This window comes from Notolepis coatsorum (genome assembly GCF_963971535.1).
Source record: "Notolepis coatsorum genome assembly, chromosome: 13".
Classification (NCBI taxonomy): Eukaryota; Metazoa; Chordata; class Actinopteri; order Aulopiformes; family Paralepididae; genus Notolepis; species Notolepis coatsorum.
Window position 1 is genome coordinate 63127628 of NC_140177.1, and position 20551 is coordinate 63148178.

The 20551-nt window shown below is 48.3% G+C and overlaps 1 protein-coding gene across 1 annotated transcript in view; it reads left to right on the forward strand.

Annotated features, from left to right (window-relative positions):
- Positions 1–20551, forward strand: part of LOC311239377 (phosphatidylinositol 4,5-bisphosphate 3-kinase catalytic subunit alpha isoform-like) — a gene marked incomplete at both ends in the record, with an annotated part of 85401 nt that overhangs the window by 63097 nt on the left and 1753 nt on the right. Inside the window, 2 exons of the mRNA XM_084327684.1 lie at positions 3172–3278; positions 20491–20549. Coding sequence (XP_084183810.1) covers positions 3172–3278; positions 20491–20549 — 166 coding nt within the window. The remainder of the gene's footprint in view (positions 1–3171; positions 3279–20490; positions 20550–20551) is intronic.

The window sequence follows — 20551 nt, forward strand, 5'->3', positions numbered from 1 at the left end:
ACATGATTTGACCTCAGCCTGGGATTCCTTTATTTTGTCGTATTTATCAAGGACTTTCAGTTTAGCATCAGATTCAGCAAATGCCATCTGCATTTCAAGTTGTTCCTTTTTAGCATGCAGATCCTTTGTCATCTTTTGCAGTTTGTCCTCTTCCTCCTCTAATTTCCACTTTTCCTCCATGACTGCTGATTTAGCAATGAGAGCAGCTCTCTCCGTTTCTAGTGTTATACGCAGAGTTGAGGTTGTTGATTTAGTGGTCTTTTTAGATGTGCTGCTGATGCTGTCCTCAGGTCGAACTTGATCCTGTTCTTTATAACCAGGTTTTATTCTGTTTCGAACATCATTCATAAATGAATTGAATTGTTGAACCTTTGGTTTATACCAGTCGTATTCATCACCCTCTTTCTCATCTTCATATAACAGTGCTTGAACAGATTGGTGCATCTTCTCAAATTCATTCATTAAAACATCAAAGGCTTGCAAATGTTCATTCACCTTTTCCACGTCTACGTCATCAAGTCCGTCGAATAGCGCATCCAACTCATTCTTGCGCCTTGTCAATACACCGAGCTTTGCCCTGCGAGAGCCAATCAATTTCACCAGCTCTCTCTCAGCCTCTTGGGCCTTTTCCGTTTCAGACATTATTTTAATATAGTTGAAATATCACAATAATGTGTGACAGCGTCAGTGATGCAATGTCAACAGTTTAACTGTTCAGAATCCCTGCAAATGTCATCCACAGTCCATGCGTAAAGATGCTTCGGTGTTTATTATTATGCTTTTGTGAAACACAATCAAACACAGTCTGTGCGCAAAGACGCTTCGGTGTTTATTATTATGCTTTTGTGAAACACAATCAAACACAGTCCGTGCGCAAAGACGCTTCGGTGTTTGTTATTATGCTTTGTGAAACACAATGAAACACAGTCCGTGCGCTATGGTCAAACAAGTGTATCCACAGCGGAGAGTAATTGAATCAGAGCCACCTCCCGGTAGCCCTTCCACAATGACGTCGGATCCAAGATTAAGTCATTCAAGTTCATATTATCCCCGCAGGATCCTCCCCATGTGTTGCGCAATGCAATGTTACTCACGACCGCGCAGTATCTTGTAGATGTTGTTGTTGTGGGATCCTCTTTCTCCCTGGGTCCTGGGTGAAGCGAACGTGTCCTTGTTGAAGTCCTCTTCTTTCAGGCGAAATACTTTAATATCAGCATAAGTTTTTGTACTTAATATAGTGGCTATTTACAAACAATTTTGTAATTCGTATTTGCCACTTCCACTCCGGGGATAGCTTTAGTCTACGCGCACATAATAAAGATTCTGATCCATCCTTTGGCTGTCACAATGAATCAATCATTTATTTCTCATAAGCAAAACAAACAAAACTTGTATATCTAATACATGCGTGCGTTGCGTGCAGTGCGTCTGTGCGTGCGGTACAAAAACTGTTTGCCTTCCCGGTCCACGTCTCCCACGCAAGCCACCACCCCTTATCAAGGTAAACTACACAGGTGGATAGCTCAGGTAGGTCTCTTTAAAGGGAAAGTGCACATAGTTTCAAATCATAAGAATAGTTACAATAAGATGATCAGTGTAAATAATATCATGACTTGTCAATCAAATTATCAGTTTTCGTTTTCATATTTCGTAATCCATAAGCATTTTCATAATTCAAATAATTGCATGATACAAACTCAAAGATTAAATAACTCAAGAATGGCTCCTACACACGTTAATGTCCCCATGGGCCGGACATGTCTTCTTTAAGGCCCGACAAAACACGTTAATGTCCCCATGGGCCGGACACGTCTTCTTTAAGGCCCGACAACACACGTTAATGTCCCCATGGGGCCGGACACGTCTTCTTTAAACAAGTCAAGAAGAAACATCACAATAAATCAATAACAAAGACAAAAACACCAGGAAATCCAAAATAAAATGTTAAATAAATAAATGCAACACTCCAAGACATACCCCCCTCGAAGGTAAGGAAAAACTCACTAAAAACCTAGCAATAGGAAAAAAGCACCACAGGCAATGTGGAGGGGAGAAACCTTAGAAGGGCCGTTCAAGGGGGATCTCCCTTCTTAGATGTCGGTGATAGTAGTGTTGCAATAAAACAGGCGAAACAGTTGGTAAGTATGTACATATACGTGTAATGAAGTAAGTAAGTACATGCAATAGAAACTGGGGTACATAAGAACATTTTGAAAGATTGAAAATAGAGCTGATGACGGCGTAGAGGATCGCATCCTCCCGGCCATCATCATGGATTAGGACATGTTTTCATCTTTTCATCAGGAAATCTTCAAATCAGCTCAATGACTCAGAAGAATCTTTGCCTTGTGTTGACCCATCTTGTAATTGATGCTTGTTAGCTTGTTTGTACACAAGCATATATGTATATATATATATATATCAAGTTCAAGTTCAAGTTTCTTTATTAGTTGTCATACAGAAATACAGAATACTTTTATATGAAATGCTTCGTTCTGTTATGCTCCTGAGAGTGTGCTAGATAAAAATAGATAAGTATAAAATAAGTATAAAATAGAAAGTCAAGTACGTAAACAAGTGTAAACAAAACAAAAGTGTTCAATATACATATATATATACAATGCAGAGTAGAGAAAAAGTAACTGAGTTACAATACAATATACAGTACAATGCAGAAATGGGATGAGGTACAACTTCGGGTAAGGTGCAATGAGGTATGAGTTGTAGTGCAAATCTCTTTACCAATAAATATAAAGTGTGTTAAAGTGTCTAAAGTGGGTAAAGTGTGTGCTACAGTGAGTTGTTTATTTAAAGGGAGTGTGGATGTTTGTGCTGTGAGTGTATTTGATGGTTTGTTACATAGTGTTATTGTCATTGAGCATCCTGATGGCCTGGGGATAGAAGCATATATGTATAGTTAGATATATATATATTAATTCAGCCTAACCATAACCCACGGTATAGATAGCTGGCTGTTTACTTCTCACTATTCTCTTCACCGTGGGATGACAAACACAGTCAGAACCTGACATTGGCCAGTGATTGCTATCTGTGTATTGTGATTGGTTAATTACATTTCTCTGTATTGTGATTGGTTGATAGACAGATTACATATATATCTACAGTGATTGGATAATGCTGTCTATCTCTTAATGATTCTCTGATTCTTAGACCCAAATGAAGTTTCTGGTTGAACACATGTCCCGCCCAGATTACATGGAGGCTCTGCAGGGATTTGTCTCTCCACTAAACCCTGTTCACCAACTGGGCAACCTACGGTAAGCTAGCTAGCTAACTAACTAACTAACTAACTAACTAACTAACTAACTAACTAACTAACTAACTAACTAACTAACTAACTAACTAACTAACTAACTAACTAACTACTTAACAAGCAACCTCTGATAAGCTACCTAGCTAACTAACTAACTACCTAACAAACTACTGGGCAACCTACGTTAAGCTAGCAAGCTAGCTAACTAACTAACTCACTACCAAACAAACTACCTGGCAACCTACGGTAGGGTGACCAAACATCCTCTTTTGCCCGGACTGTCTGGGGCATCCGTTTAAAAAAAAAAGTATTCATGACAATTACCGGGTTTCATCATTTTTCACGGACCGTTGTGCATGTACTTAAATTGACTGGCGCATTGGACAGAATACTACGGTACTCTGTTGCGTGTGTGACGTAATCCCAGAGATGCTTTGTGGGCGGCTCTACTAAACAGAGGAAGCGGACAGATCACACTGCAGCTCACAATCACAGCCAAAGCGCAAATGTACGTTTACAGATGCACTTCAAAACTCCAAATGTACTGTCCCGGTCGGAACAAACGGAAAGCTTGCACCTACGTCTCTGTGTCTAATAACGGTGCTGGAGATGTTAATGGGCACAGATTTTTTTTTTTAAAGCTGTGCAAGGCGAGAGTTCTTCTGCAAACTTTACCGAATTATTTGTTAGACCCGGGAAAACAGGATGCTGTAAATGCGTTTGCATTTCATACTGTGAAACATCACAACAGCTACAGACCCATGGATTGCACTAGTGCCTTGCTAAAAAAAAGAAATGTCCAGACTCTGACACTGCCAAAAAGTTTAGTAGCCTTATATTTGGTTCATGGTGCCTCAAAATGTTTTTGGTTTGATTTATGTAATACACATAGGTAATACATATGTTATGTTCACTAATGGCAAGTTATGCAAATTTACAAATCCAAAACTGCATAGTGCACTTAAAAGATGATTTGATTAGGGCGGCTACGTGGCGTAGTGGGCAAGGCGCTCGCCACGAAATCTGGAGACGCTGGGCTTGCCTGTTCGAGCCCAGCGCTCCACATTTGCTTTCAGTTTAGCTGGTCGTCCGTACTAATACACATTGGCCGTATTAGGCGGTTGTGAAAGTTGTGGACAGCGACTCCTACAGGTCGGTTGGTGCGCCTGCGCAGTAGAATCAGGAAGTGTCGGGGGCAGCGTGAGCCTCCCACGCGTTACTCCTCGCCACTGAGAGATCGAGCTGCGCAGGTGAAAAGATGCGACTGCTGTTACCTCAAGTACCGGCGGGGACTTGTGCTATGTATGACTTAGTCCACATTGCAGCCGGCTTGTGGGAGGCAAGAAACAGCGTTCGTGACAGGGGAGGGTTGAATTGGATGATACGAAATTGGGATGAGAGAAAATATAGAAAATGGGAGAAAAAGTGGATAAAAAAAAAAAAAAAAAAATGATTTGATTAGTATATTTGTGAGGTTACTGTTTTATTATTTACATTGAAAAGAAACAAAGAGATAATTTGTTAAAGCTGGATTTTCTACAGAAGAGGTCTTATTTAGAACATTATTTCAGATTTTTCTGTTTTTCAGATTCAGATTTATTTTTGTCCAGTAAGCTATTATTTTGTTACAGGTTGACTTTTAAGTTATTCTTGTGCCATTGAGATTTGTCAGAGAGATAATTTTATTTAAAGGAAAACTCCAACATTTTGGGAAATTAGCTTATTTGCCATCTACCCTGGAGTTAGACAAGAAGATACATACCTTTTTCTTCTCTGTGCATGCAGTAGGAGTAGGAAGACGCACACCGTTAGCCTAGCTTAGCGTCAGTCACTGGAAGTAGGTTCCTCCGTTAGCCTAGTTCCCAACGTCTTCCTACTCCTACTGCATGCACAGAGATGAAAAAGGTATGCATCTTCTTGTCTAACTCCAGGGTTCCCAAAATGTTGGAGTGTTAAGATACATACCTTTTTCTTCTCTGTGCATGCAGTAGGAGTAGGAAGACGCGCACCATTAGCCTAGCTTAGCATCAGTCACTGGAAGTAGGTTCCTCCATTAGCCTAGTTCCCAACGTCTTCCTACTCCTACTGCATGCACAGAGAAGAAAAAGGTATGCATCTTCTTGTCTAACTCCAGGGTAGATGGCAAATGAGCTGTTCCTTTAATGTTTCATAATAAAGCATGTTGATTGGTTTTTTTTCTCCACCTTTTCTCCAAATTTTTCAATTTTTCTCCCATCCCAATTCCATTGTGCCAATTCTCCCCTCCCCTGTCTTGAACGTTGCTCGCATATGCCCCCCACTGGCTGGTTGTAGGGAGGATAGAAGCCTTGCATCACGTGTCCCCTCCGGTACACGAGGAGGCAGCCTCGCATCTTTTCACCTGCCGGCGCGGACTCTCAGTGGCGAGGTGTAACGTGTGGGAGGCTCACACTACCCCCGCTGTAACTGAGGGGTACAATTCCCTGACTGTATTAATCAAGTACTAGTATCATTAAACTATTACCGTCTTGTACATTACTGGCCAATACCGTACAAAGGTATTTTAGATGACAACACTTCCACAATAACAGGTTTCCACACAAATACTAATTTATAATATTTATTACATTAAGAATATTGTTACATTACTTAGATTGCGCTTATAAGGCAAAGAATGTGCAGTCAAATCAATAATGAATATTAAGTAATTAGATCTAGGGATATTCTGGGAAAGGGGGTACTACCGGTTGTAAGCCAGCAGAGGGAGGCAAAGCTCTATGCAAGTCAATGGTTCACGGAGGCGATATCACCCCTGGTTCAGCGGGGATAGGCAGCCTGGTCCCAGGGTGCACGTCGTGCAGGTGAGAGCCGTGGTGCCTCTGGTACGACAGAGACGGGCGTGAGTGATGTCCCCACGGGCACGTAGATCCCACAGCAGTGGGTGTAGACGGTTCTCTGCTTCCAGCAGCTTGGTGAAGAATGAAGAATAATAATCCTTGCCGGAAAGTGGCACTGCTGGCGGGGTGTAAATCCTCCGTGGTGCTGCTGGTCCGGTGTAAATCCTCCGGTTGGTCCGTGGTTCACAGTTGAACTTGACGTTACTACTATCCTATTAGCACGCGGAATAAGTGCTCTATGTAAACGCACAATTACCCACTTCACGTGGTCTTTGACTCGTAATGAAGGCTTTACTAATAAATAGAGAACGATACGTTAAACCAACGTACTAGGATAACACGAGGCTCTATCTTGGGGCAATGCGAGCCCTACTCTGCCCACGTTGCGTAGTGGGGAGAGACGTCACTTGGATAACTGGAACTGAACGAGACTGAACGGGACAATGGACTAAGGGGCTAAGAGGAGTTCTACTTTACTTGCGCCATATATATATGCGCTGTGAACAAATAGTACCATTCGTATTTCAGTAGCCGTATTCATGGGCAGAAGCTGGGCATGTACAGACATATCTCGTCGGTACCTTTGAAGTCAGCTCTAGGGGGTAAGGCAGTGGCGCCAGGGGATCGCTTCCAATAGGAGAACGAATATTATGGTCTGTCCTGTAGACTAAAGGGACATTCAGTGTATATTGTACAAAGAATACACAAGGGATATCAAACGATATACAAATATTATACATGGGATCTCAGGCAATAAATATATATATTCGGTTTAATCTGACCCTTTGTAACAGCCGCCCCCTAATTAGTCCCACCTAATTAGCTAAGCAGAGACAGATTAACCGCACTGTCCACTACTCAATGTCTGTGAGGGGTCGGGCAGTTCACAAAGTCAGGGGTCATGGTCGTCATTAGGCGAGTCGGGGAGCCTTGGCGACTCTATCAGCCTCGCCACGGGTCGGTTGTAGATCCGTCCTTGGCCGAGCACTTCTGCCACTCTGACCTTTCCGTCGGCACCAGTGGTCACTTTGCTTACGCGGCCGGCCGGCCACGCAGCTCGGGGTGGTGACTGGTCTATGGTCATGACGACTGGACGGGATGAAGGGGGGCTTAGGAGGAAGCGGGCCTGAGACTGCTTTGATCTGTGCTTGGCTGTGCTTTCTCCTCCGTCTGTTTCTCTTGTTCGCTCTGTACCCCGTGTGAGGAGGGGCCGGTCCCGGCCGCCCCGTCAAGGAGTCGCTTGGGGTGCTGGGTTCGAGGTCAGCTACGTCTGGAGCGCAGCTGAGGGGGGTGGAGTTCCGAACTCCCTCTGGTACCCACGGTTCTCTCACGGGCCTCTCGCTTAATGTCAATAGCCTCTGCTGTACGGGGGAGAGGCCGGTGTCTTCTTCTGTCGCTCTGGAGTGGAGGCAGCTAGTGGCTGCTGTTCGGTTGAGAGATTTAGCGAGGGGGCCTTGTAGTGTCCACCCTAGGCGGGTCTCGACTGCTGCAGGACAGCCTCGGGTTCCGGTATGGACCCGGTCTATCGGGACGATGAGGTCTGCATGGTCGGAGCCTATCAGCAGGGTCGGGGTGGCGCCGTCTATGAGCGGGATAGGTAGTTGACGCAGGTGCACATATTTATCCATCAGCTGTGGGATGGGGTAGGTGTACTGTGATAGTCCTATTTCTTGGCTGGTGAAAGCATTTGTAATCCTATACCGTCGCTCTGGCTGCCCGCTTGCTGCGATAGTGAAGGAGACATTCTCGCCCTTTATCGTCTTTAAGTCTCTTCTTATTGTCCGAATCGTCATTTGGTTCTCGCTCCCCCGCAGTCCCAGCTGGGCCGCAGCGGACGCGAGCAGAAGGGTCTTCTCTGACCCGTCATCAAGGACGGCGTAAGTGTCCATGACTTTGTCCTCGTGGCTCAGGAGCACCCTGACCACTTTGAGGAGCACACGGGGGGTCCCGCTATGCTGGGGGTCTATGTGGAGCACTCCTGTCTCGGGTGGTGACGTAGACTCTATATGGCACGAGTCGCACCTTGACTCCCAGTGTCTGCCGTGGCAGTCGGGACACCAGGGAGCGGTCTGGTGGAACTTTGGTTCTGGTGCCACCGCCTCGGCATGGTACATCACCGCGACGGGCCCACTCGGTTGTCCTGGCTGACGCTTGTTGATGTCATGCAGGACCTCCAGGTGGGTGCCACCGCACCTGCTGCACTTCTTTTTCAAGCGGCACTCAGCTGCTAGGTGGCTGCGCGCGCAGCGGAAGCAGCGGCGGTGGTCCTTGACCCACTGGCTCACATCATCCGTGGTCAGCTTCTTGAAATCTTCGCACTGATAGAGCCGATGTTCTCCCTCACAGTACTGGCACTCAATCTTCCACTGGTCCTCTTTCGTCGAGGGGGTGTTGTGGTTCTGGTGCTGCGGTACTGATTCGGCTTGGTGCATAACAGTCACCGATCTTCTTCCATCATTTATTCTCCTGGGTCCCTCTCTGGAGCTTGGCGTGCTCCGCCCGAACGTATCCAGTCGTAAGCTGCTGACTTCTCTCGCCAGGAAGTCGGCTAGATCAAGGAGGGATGGTTCGGGGCCGTTGGGATCCCGGTAGTCTCTCTGCCGCCTAAAACGCTCTTGTCTTGCGGGTGGCAGCTTCTCCAAAATCCTCTCGACGTTAGAGTTGGCGTATAGCTCATGCATGCCCTTTTCCCGTTGCGCTCCCAGCATCCCTACCAGGGACTGCACTTTGATTGACAGGTCGTCTAATGAGCGATTGTCTGTTGCTGGGGGTAGGCGATCAATATGCCTTATCTCTTGGATTACGTAATCCCATATACGTCCATATCTCTGGTCCAGCGCTGCAAGGGCCGCTGTGTATGGGGTCGTAGAGGTAGCATAGGCCAGCGCTATATTGTGCGCTCGCGGTACTTTCAGGTGCTTCAGTAATATTGCATACTTGTGGCGTTCATCAGCGACATCCACCATCATTGTCTCTAAGCACATCCGGAGCTCCGTGTACTGTGCTCGACTCTCATAGGCGAAGTCTGGAAACGACGGCGTGGCGATGTATGATGTCATGGATGACTGGCACATCGGTGAGCGTTGGGGGAGAGGCCTCCTAGGCGAGTCTCCTCTTGCGTGTCGTCTTGGGCTGGTACTTGGTGGGTACCGAAGGTCGGGTACCCAGGTGCTGTTCCTCGGGGCTGACGGTGCGTCAAACTCACCCGTGAGTTGAGTCGGGGGTTTGTAGCGCAGGGCCTCGGGGCTGACTTCTGGGCTGTACTGGACCTCCTGGTCCTGAGTACGTTGCTGCTGGTCGGCTTGACACTCCTCCTCCTCCTCCTCCTCTCCCTCTGCTAGGACCTGGAGTCTTCTGTTCAGTCTCTCGGCGTGGTCCGGTTCTTCCCGGTTGCTGGGTCTCGTATGGACCGGCCGGGGAGGGGGTTCCGAGACGTGGACAGGATCCTCCTGTTGGCGGGGTCCCGGGTCGCTTCGTCGGGTAGGGGAATGTGTCCTAGACCCATGTCTTGACGATCTCTGGGAGCTCCGTGCGGAGTGAGGGGGTGTCGCCATGGCAACCAGTTTGTCCATCAGCTCCGCCTGCAGCCGGTCGCGCTCTGCCTCGCGCCGGGCATGGGCTGCGTCGCGCGCTGCTTCGCGCTGGGCATTGGCGATGTCGCGCTGCGCATTGGCGCTGTCGCGCTGCGCATTGGCGCTGGCCTGGGCAGCGTCGCGCTGTGCGTTGGCGACGTCGCGCTGGGCATTGGCGCTGGCATGGGCGGCGTGGAGCTGTGCATTTACGACGTCGGCGCGGCTTCTCTCGATGTTCTCTTCTGTCTGGAGGCGTCTGGTCTCCAGTCTTATTCGGTCGTCTTCGCTCCTTTGTTGCGCCTGGAAGCGCTCTCGCTCACCTGCGTAATGTTCGCACTCGCACGTCTGTTGCGCTTGAAGTCGATCGCGTTCGGTGGAGGCTGCCAGGGTGGCGATGAGTGCCTGCGCCAGCATCTTGTCCGCCTCGCTGGGGGAAGACGCCGTTCGGGGCGATCGGCTCCCGGCAGTACTTGTTGGAGATCCGTTCTCCTGTTGCGTACCGAGGAGATCCGTCTCCTGGGTGCGCGTCTCTTTAGGGTTGTCTTCCTCCCGGAGCTGGTCGGGGGCTATTTCTTCGGTATTGTCTGGGGGTAAAGTCGTGTCAGTTCCCTCCTGGTCCCCACAGTGAGCTTGGTCAGTTACATTAGCACCCACTAGGGCCTCTGTGGTCGGGGTAACCTGGTTGTTAAGGTCAGACATAATTTTACTTTCTACTTTTTCCGCGTTTAACTTCCCTTTAAAGCTAGGTATTGGACTGACAGAGTATGCCTCTAGATAGGGAGGTGGCTGCCGTCTGCGCTGCGGGCGATCTAGCTTAGGAGAACCGTTTGTGGAGTGTTCGTCATCGGCCATGTCAATATTAATATTATATTAATATTACGCTAATTATTCTCCGGCTATCGAAGGACCAATTGTAACTGAGGGGTACAATTCCCTGACTGTATTAATCAAGTACTAGTATCATTAAACTATTACCGTCTTGTACATTACTGGCCAATACCGTACAAAGGTATTTTAGATGACAACACTTCCACAATAACAGGTTTCCACACAAATACTCATTTATAATATTTATTACATTAAGAATATTGTTACATTACTTAGATTGCGCTTATAAGGCAAAGAATGTGCAGTCAAATCAATAATGAATATTAAGTAATTAGATCTAGGGATATTCTGGGAAAGGGGGTACTACCGGTTGTAAGCCAGCAGAGGGAGGCAAAGCTCTATGCAAGTCAATGGTTCACGGAGGCGATATCACCCCTGGGTCAGCGGGGATAGGCAGCCTGGTCCCAGGGTGCACGTCGTGCAGGTGAGAGCCGTGGTGCCTCTGGTACGACAGAGACGGGCGTGAGTGATGTCCCCACGGGCACGTAGATCCCACAGCAGTGGGTGTAGACGGTTCTCTGCTTCCAGCAGCTTGGTGAAGAATGAAGAATAATAATCCTTGCCGGAAAGTGGCACTGCTGGCGGGGTGTAAATCCTCCGTGGTGCTGCTGGTCCGGTGTAAATCCTCCGGTTGGTCCGTGGTTCACAGTTGAACTTGACGTTACTACTATCCTATTAGCATGCGGAATAAGTGCTCTATGTAAACGCACAATTACCCACTTCACGTGGTCTTTGACTCGTAATGAAGGCTTTACTAATAAATAGAGAACGATACGTTAAACCAACGTACTAGGATAACACGAGGCTCTATCTTGGGGCAATGCGAGCCCTACTCTGCCCACGTTGCGTAGTGGGGAGAGACGTCACTTGGATAACTGGAACTGAACGAGACTGAACGGGACAATGGACTAAGGGGCTAAGAGGAGTTCTACTTTACTTGCGCCATATATATATGCGCTGTGAACAAATAGTACCATTCGTATTTCAGTAGCCGTATTCATGGGCAGAAGCTGGGCATGTACAGACATATCTCGTCGGTACCTTTGAAGTCAGCTCTAGGGGGTAAGGCAGTGGCGCCAGGGGATCGCTTCCAATAGGAGAACGAATATTATGGTCTGTCCTGTAGACTAAAGGGACATTCAGTGTATATTGTACAAAGAATACACAAGGGATATCAAACGATATACAAATATTATACATGGGATCTCAGGCAATAAATATATATATTCGGTTTAATCTGACCCTTTGTAACACCCGCCATTTCCTGTCTCTACTGTGCAGGCGTCCCCAACCGACCTGTAGGAGTCGCTGTCCACAACGTCCAGATTACCACCCAATGCATTGACTTCCACCCGCTAATTCTGCCCATTGAATTAGTATGACGACTGGCCCAAGCCAGAGGCAGCGCCGACAGCCGGAGTCGAACCCAGTGTCTCTTGCGTTGGTGATGAGCGCAATGTCCGCTGCGCCACCCAGCCGCCCGTTTCAAAGCATGTTGATTGTTGAGTAACTTTGGTTTGGTGTGTCTTTGGTTATATTATTGTGTTATATAAAATAATATAAATAATAATTTTCTATCCATGGGCGGCTACGTGACGTAGTGGGCAAGGCGCTCGCCACGAATGCGGAGACGCTGGGCTTGACTGTTCGAGCCCAGCGCTCCACATTGCTTTCAGTTTAGCTGGTCGTTCATACTAATACACATTGGCCGTATTAGGGGGTGGGAAACTGATGGGTGGGGATCGGGCGTTGTGGACAGCGACTCCTACAGGTCGGTTGGTGCGCCTGCGCAGTAGAATCAGGAAGTGTCGGGGGCAGCATGAGCCTCCCACGCGTTACTCCTCGCCATACAGAGGAGGCATACTTTAAATATATTAATACAATAAGGCATATTTGAGTAAACTTTGAGTATAATTTTTTTTTTTTTTTACTTAAATTTTTATTTAACACTTATAGACATACAATATAGACATACAACACAACATCTACAATGACATCCATTACACAACAGTACAGTAATAATATGGGCCCCTTGAATTCGGCTGCGTTCAGCCTCCCACACCCCCGTAAGAGGAACCCCCCCCTCCCACCCTCCCCCCCTAGAAACCGGGCTCCCCCGCATCCCAGGTCCGTCCCACGCGGGGCCCAGCACTCAGCGACACGGGCATCTTGAATCTGATTGGGCCCGACCCAGTAGAGGGGCGAGGGGCAATACTCCCCCCCCACCGAGCCAAGCCCGCTACCTCCCATGCCGCCAAGCCCCCCAGCCCACGCACAACCAACCCACAACCCACGAGATCCCACTCTCCCGGATCAAACCGCGGAAACGCTGACCCCCGACACCCCCCCCCCCTGAGTTGAGCCCATTGGTGCCCCCCATATCCCAGGCCGCTGCGCCCGTAGCTGGGCCCCCAGCGACACGGGTCCCTTGAATCAATTGGGCCAGGCCCAGTAGACAATAAGCGCACTCTTTCCCCGGTTGGCGGTTTGGAGGGGGATCAGCCCTCCCACTGGAGAAGCCCCCCCCCCCCCAGAGATGAAGATACCCCCAGCAGGAGGCTCTCCAAGCCTCTCTTCATGTCCAACATTTTGAATTTTTGTCCTTCATATTTGTCCATGCGCACATTTAAAACATATATACTTTACATAAAGCGCTCCCAAGGTGTACAGGGGATCCATAAGTCACCCCCTCTCCCCTGCTGGTAGGTGAAGAGTATTGGCTCTCCCCTGCTGGTAGGTGAAGAGTATTGGCTCTCTTGTTGAGAGGGCTCTCCCTAGTGGCGAGGGTGCCTGATGTCTTGGCCCCCTTCATCTCACTATAATTGTCCAGCATTCGTGTTGTCTATTGCGCTAGAACTCCCTTCCTCTCATTCCCCAGTGCATTGTCCTCTGTGCGCTTACATTTGCTCTCTTTCCTTTTTTTTTTTTATTGATCTTTTTCCCCCTCCTTTTTCCTCCGATTTTCTCCCATCCCAATGTTAGTCGTTATGCCAATTCCCAATCCCCTTCCTGGTCGCTGCGCACTTACCCTCCACAGTCGGTCTGGGAGAGTGGAGGCTATCACGTGCTTCCTCCGACACACGTCTAGCCAATCAACCGCTTCTTTTCACCTGGCAGCGCGGACTCTCACTGAGAGGGTGTAACGTGTGGAAGGATCACACTACCCCCCTTAGATCCTATCCGCGCTGAGCAGGCGCCCCGACCGAACTGTAGAGTCGCTGTTTACAACGACCCGGACCCACCCCGCCAGCTTTCCCACCCTCTAATACTGCCAATTGTATTAGTGTGAACGGCCAGCCAAGCTGGTGACAACGCCGGAGCTGTGAGCTGGATTCGAACAGGCGAATCCAGCGTCTCCGGTGTTGGTGACGAACGCAATCTCCGCTACGCCACCTGACCGCCCCCACATTTGCTCTCTTTCTATGTGTTGTATATTTACATTCCTAATTATTTCCATCTGCAGTGATTGTAGTGCGCGTTCGTGTATGTGTTCCATTGGGCATTATTGTCTATAGCTGGGGTGGTTAATCCGTTCTTTATGTACTCCTCTCGTTCGCCTCCCCGTGTCTCACCTCGTCTCCTCCTTCACGTCTCCTTACCATTTCCTTCACCTCGAATCTCAGAAAGTTAATAATAACCGCTCTCGGGGGGCCTGCCAGCGTGCTGTTTCGGTGCGAGCGCTCCGTGGGCTCTCTGAATCTCCATCCTGTCCAGCCCCGTCTCCTTCAGCTCTTTTTTGAATAGCGTCACCACATACAGGGCCATAGACTCCCTTTCCACTCCGTCCTCCAATCCCCATAGCCGGGTATTATTTCTCCGCGATCTCCCTTCCATGTCCGACAGCTTTTCCTTCATTTTTTCTTGTTGCAGAATTGCGATTGTCAGTACTGCGTGTATCTCCGTTTTCCATTCCTCCGCCTCTGCCGTTCTCCCTTCCAACGCCGCCACGCTCCCACCCTGTTCCACCATCTTTTCATTGACCGCTTCGAGTCCCGCATCCATTTCTCCCCCGATATCCTCCTGCTCCTTCTTCAATTCCTCCCCCAGCCTCCCGACATCGGTCACTATTGTGTCCGTAATTGTCTGCATATTCGCCAATATTGCGTCCGCAAATGTTTTCATATACGCCAATATCTCGGCCTGCATGCAGACCGCCCATCCTGGCATTTCCCTGTCGAGCGCGGCTGGCCCACCTCCTCCTTCCACCTGGTCCCTCTCTCCCTCATGTCGGGGATTTTGTATCTTCAAATTCTCCCTTCTCAGAGACCCCTCATTTTCTCTCTTCTTCTCATTCCTTGTTTCCTCCTTGTTCCTTGATTGCATCTCTATTTTTTATTTCTTTTCGGGTCTTTATTCATCAGTTTTTTTACTTATTCGACCAGGAGCTCCAGTGCACGCATGCTACCCGTTTCCTCTCTCTCGCGGGGGGACGGGGGCACTCTCTCATTGACGGAACACAGTGTGAGAAGAGCATTTATGCGGGTGAACACCAGAAAGGCAGCTGGCCCAGATGGGATAACAGGACGTATACTTAAGTCCTGTGCTAACCAGCTAGCCCCTGTGTTCACCACCATATTTAATCTATCCCTGAGTCCGTGGTCCCTGCCTGTTTCAAGGTGTCCACTATAATACCGGTACCAAAGAAATCACCTCTGTGGTCATGAAGTGTTTTGAGAGGCTGGTTAAGGATCACATGTTTGCCTCCCTCCCCAGTGATATGGACCCTATGCAATTTGCATACAGGCCAAACAGGTCCACTGATGAATGATGATGCGGTCTCCCAAGTACTGCACAGCCCCCTCTCTCACCTAGACTGCCAGAAGGGGGGCTATGTGAGAGTTGTTCATTGACTATAGCTCAGCGTTCAACACCATAGTCCCCACCAGACTGGTGGACAAGCTGATCGAGCTGGGTCTGAGCTCCGCTCTGAGTGCCTGGATACTGGACTTTCTGAGTGAAAGGCCCCAGGCGGTCAGGGTGGGGGGTCAGACCTCCAACACCATCACCCTGAGTATCGGGTCCCCCCCAGGGCTGTGTTCTGAGCCCCCTGCTGTATTCACTATACACACATGATTGTGTGGCCAAGTTCAGCTCCAACTCCATAGTGAAGTTTGCGGACGACACAGTGGTGGTGGGGCTGATCTCTGACAACGACGATAAGGCCTACCGGGAGGAGGTTGAGGTACTGGAACGCTGGTGCCAGGACAACAGCCTGCTCCTGAACATTGGTAAAACCAAGGAGCTGATCGTGGATTTTAGGAGAACACAGCAGGGGACACACACACCGCTGAGGATAAACAGGGCTATCGTGGACAGGGTGAGCAGCTTCAAGTACATGGGGGTCCACATCTCAGAGGACCTGACAACACACATAGACTCAGTCGTAAAGAAGGCGAAGCAGCGCCTCTACCACTTGAGACAGTTAAGGAAGTTCAGAGTATCAGGGAAGATACTCCAGTCCTTCTACTCCGGAGCTGTAGAGAGCATCTTGACTGGAAACAGCACGGCACAGGACAAGAAGGCCCTACAGAGAGTGGTGCGCTCAACCGAGTGTACCACGGGTATTGCACTACCACCCCTGCAGGTCTTATATAACAAGAGGTGCCAATCCAGAGCCTGCAGAATAAGGAAAGACCCTCATCACCCCAACAACAGCCTTTTCAAGCTGCTGCGGTCAGGCAAACGCCTGCGAACACCAGCAACTAGGACAGAGAGACTTCGGCTCAGCTTCTTCCCCCAGGCCATCAGAGTCTTGAACACTGAACTCTCCACACACAAGCACACATGAGCACACACACAACACACACACTGTATATACGCTCACACACTAAGCAGTCACTCTAGCATGAACGCACACACACACATGCTGCACACGCCCACACTCGGTCACCTTACACAATGAAAAGGTCACCTTAAAAAAATTAAGGAAAATAATAACGGGAGTGGTTCTTGTATAGTAAACAGAAGGATATAGCAAGCTAGCATAAGGACACATAGTATAACTGTAGATTGTATAGTATAGCATTGTATAGTAGTGTACATAAGACCCAGTGTCTCATCCGTAGCTAACTGTGTATTGCACTATCGCAGGACCTTAGCATGTCTTACCATGCTCTTGTAAACTTTATTATTTATTATTTATTATTATTTACTTGTATTATTGCATTGTATTATTGCACATTGTATTATTGCACAAATGTCCTATTCTCATTCCTGTCTTATTACTTATGTTGCACATCGCTGCAGGCATGTCCTCCCGCATTTCACTGTATGCTTGTATGCCGTGACAAATAAAACTCTTGACTTGACTTGAGTATCTCGAGGCTGGGGCCAGCATGTCCTCTTTTTTGGAAATTGAAATATGGTCACCCTAACTTACGGTAAACTAGCTAGCTAACTACTGGGAAACCTATGGTTCAGTTCAGTTCAGAGTTTTTATTTGCCACATGGAATCATACAATCAGAGTCATAAATAACATTCCATGGACAAAAGGAGCAGGAAGAAGAATAAATCTTATAGTTACCTGCCCCTTATTCCTAAACTAAAGAAGTATTTACTTAATGGTCGGCATACAACCTAATTTACACAAATAATAATTTATACCATTATACAAGAAACTCACAAGCCACAGTTAAACAAGAAAAAAATTGAATAATAATAATAAAGAATAAAGAATAAAAGAAAGAGAGAAAAAAAAGAAAAGATCTCACTATTCAGATCACATTTGATTTTCATACTGACAAATTTTTTTTTTATCATTTCTTTTGAATTGATAAATACTATTACATCCCTTAAGCTCGCTATGGAGAGAATTCCACAACTTTACACCAATAACTGAAGGACACATCTAACTAACTAATCTAGCTAACTAACTAACTACCTAGTACCTACCTAACGACCTAATGGTCAACCTACGGTAAGCTAGCTACCTACCTAACTACCGGGTGACCTATGGTAAGCTGGCTAACTAACTAACTCCCCCTCTCTCTGTCCGTCTCTCTTTCTCTCTCCCTCTCTCTCAGCCCATCTCTTTGTCTCTCAGCCTATCTTTCTGTCTCTCCCTCTTTAACATCTCTCTCATCCCATTTATTCCTCTTTCACATCTCTCTCTCTCTCTCTCTCTCTCTCTCTCTCTCTCTCTCTCTCTCTCTCTCTCTCATGCCTCCACTCCAGACTAGCGGAGGGTTGGGTTAAGTCATCCGCAAAGCACCTCCTGGTGGCTGCTTGATGTAGCAACAATATATTAAACCTGTCTGTGTTAATCTCTCTCTCTCTCTCTCTCTCTCTCTCTCTCTCTCTCTCTCTCTCTCTCTCTGCCATCTATCTCTCTCTATCTCTCTCTGTCATCTATCTCTCTCTCTGTGTCTCTTTCTTTCTTTCTCTTTTTATTTCTATCTTTTTTCTATCTATCTATCTATCTATATCTCTCTGTCTCTCTCTGTCTCTTTCTATCTCTCTCTCTGTCTCTCCCTCTCTCTCTCTCTATCTATCTCTCTGTCTCTTTCTATATCTCTGTGTGTGTGTGTGTGTGTGTGTGTCTCTCTCTCTCTCTGTCTCTGTCTCTCTCTCTCTCTCTCTCTCTCTCTCTCTCTCTCTCTCTCTCTCTCTCTCTCTCTCTCTCTCTCTCTCTCTCTCTCTCTCTCTCTCTCTCTCTCTCAGGGTGCTGGGAGTGAGATTGACGTGAGCGGAGGTGTTTGTGGAGGTTTCTTCTATTCTATTTTTCCTTTTTTTTGTTCTTATTTTCCAGTTTCTTTTCTATGTGCACAGTGAGGTGTGGTTTTATGGGTTATTTTCCTATCAGGGTAACTGGTGTAAGTGTACAGTGTTGGAGGCGAGTGTATTGTTTGGTGAGTGGAGGCGGCCAGTGACATGGCCTCGCAATCAGCAGGACCTGAGTTTGTGTCGCTCCGACACGGGGTGAGGTGTGTCCCCGAGGGGACTGCTACGGTGGAGGAGGTTTTGAAAGCTGTCGGCGAGCAGGTAGTAGGGGGGAATGAAGCTGACGCAGAGGCCAGTGGTGGTGTGGAGAGAGGGGGGGCAAAGTGGTGGAGGGGGGGGGGTCAGAATGGGAAGGAGAGTGAAGTTGAGGGGAGCACACTGGTGGATGAGGAGGGGATGGATTTAGGGGGGGTGCTAAGGAGAGGGAGAGTGGGTCTGAGGAAGAGGCATTGGTATCTGGTGATGAGAGTGAGGATTTGGAAAAGGGGAGATGTATACTGCAAGGGAGCTCACCCGGTTTCTTAGGGAAACCAAAAACAAGAAAAATGTTCCATTGGGACGTTTTTTCCCAGATCAGGAAACGTTTTTAAGGTCTGTGATACATGCTAACAAGGTCACAGGTGGGGGATCAATGATGACACCCAGGAGGAAGTTCCGACTGAATAAGTGGGCTACTAATGTCAGGAAAAGATTGTCATCAAATACAGATGTATAATGTATGGACTGTATGGTGCACATCTGCTGGTGGGTTTCTTTTTCTGGTTCTTGCTCTCTGTTTTCTCCCTCTTTTTTTACATGGAGGTCCTTCGGATTGATGGTGCTGGGGATGGTGTGAAAGGGGGGCTGTTTTCTGATTATGCAAAACAGAAACATTTAAATGTTATTTTTGTACAAGAGACCCATAGTGATGTGGTAATGAGGTTGACTGGGGACTCAGTTGGAGGGGGGGTTTGGTGATGAGTCATGGCACTAATAATAGTGCAGGGGGGCTGTCCTGTTCTCTCCTGGACTTGGGGTCAATATTACATCGCAGAAGGAGGTGAAGGTGTGGTGGGACAGAGTGATCCAGATGCCGGTTACTCAGGGCGACAAGACCCTGGTGAAATGCATCACCCTCCGGCGCACCAAGAGCAGTGAGGTGAACGAGCTGCGGGGGCGTCTGGTGGAGCGCCTGGGGCGGGGCCTGTTCAGCGGTTCAGACGAGGAGTGTTCTGTCTGCCTGGAGTCGGTCCGCCTGCCTGTCATCACACAATGTGCTCATGTCTACTGCCGCTCTTGCATCACTCTGGTCGTCAGCACGGAGCAGGAACATGCGCGCTGTCCTCGCTGTCGAGGTGAGATCAGGGCCAGTCGGCTGGTGGAGTTCCCACAGGAGATGGAAGAGGAGGAGGTTAAAGCTCTGATGGACAGCCTGCTCAGGGTGCGCGATGAGGACGGCAGCATCAAGAGTGTGGTGGTCTCTCAGTTCGAACGTTTCCTCACCATACTAGAGACCCCATTCAGGGACCATGGTTTCAGTTTTGTGCGTCTGGACGGCAGATTGACCCAGAAGAGGCGGGCCCAGGTCATCAGGGAGTTCCAGAGCCCCGGCCGCGGCCTCGTCATCTTGCTCCTGTCACTCAAGGCTGGAGGGGTTGGGTTTAACCTGACCGCTGGCCTGCCTCCCACGTCTACCTCATGGACCCGGCGTGGACCCTGCATCGGACCGTTTTGGGTAGACCAGGAACGTGGTCGTCATCAAGTTCATCGTGAGGGACTCTGTGGAGGAGAGCATGGTGGAGATCCAGAGAGAGAGGCAGGACCGGGTGGAGAGTGCTTGGGGACTGGGGAATGCAATGGGTACTGTGGGGGGGGAGGGGCTGAACATATGATTTTGAATGTCAAGTGGTTTTTATGTGCTGGAGGAGGTTTTTGGAGTGTGTAGGGGTGGTTGTGGGTGTGTGTGTGTGAGTGTGTGTGTGTGTGTGTGTGTGCGTGCGAGTGTGTGTGTGTGGGTGTGTGTGCGGGTGAGTGTGTGGGTGTGTGTGTTGTTTTTATGAAGATGCCGTGAGATTTTTGTGTCTCTATTGACTGTTTTTAGTTGACATGTTTTAATAAAAGAACATCAAAAGTCAAAGTCTCTCTCTCTCTCTCTCTCTCTCTCTCTCTCTCTCTCTCCAGACTGGAGGAATGTCGTATCATGTCATCAGCGAAGCGCCCCCTGTGGCTGAACTGGGAAAAT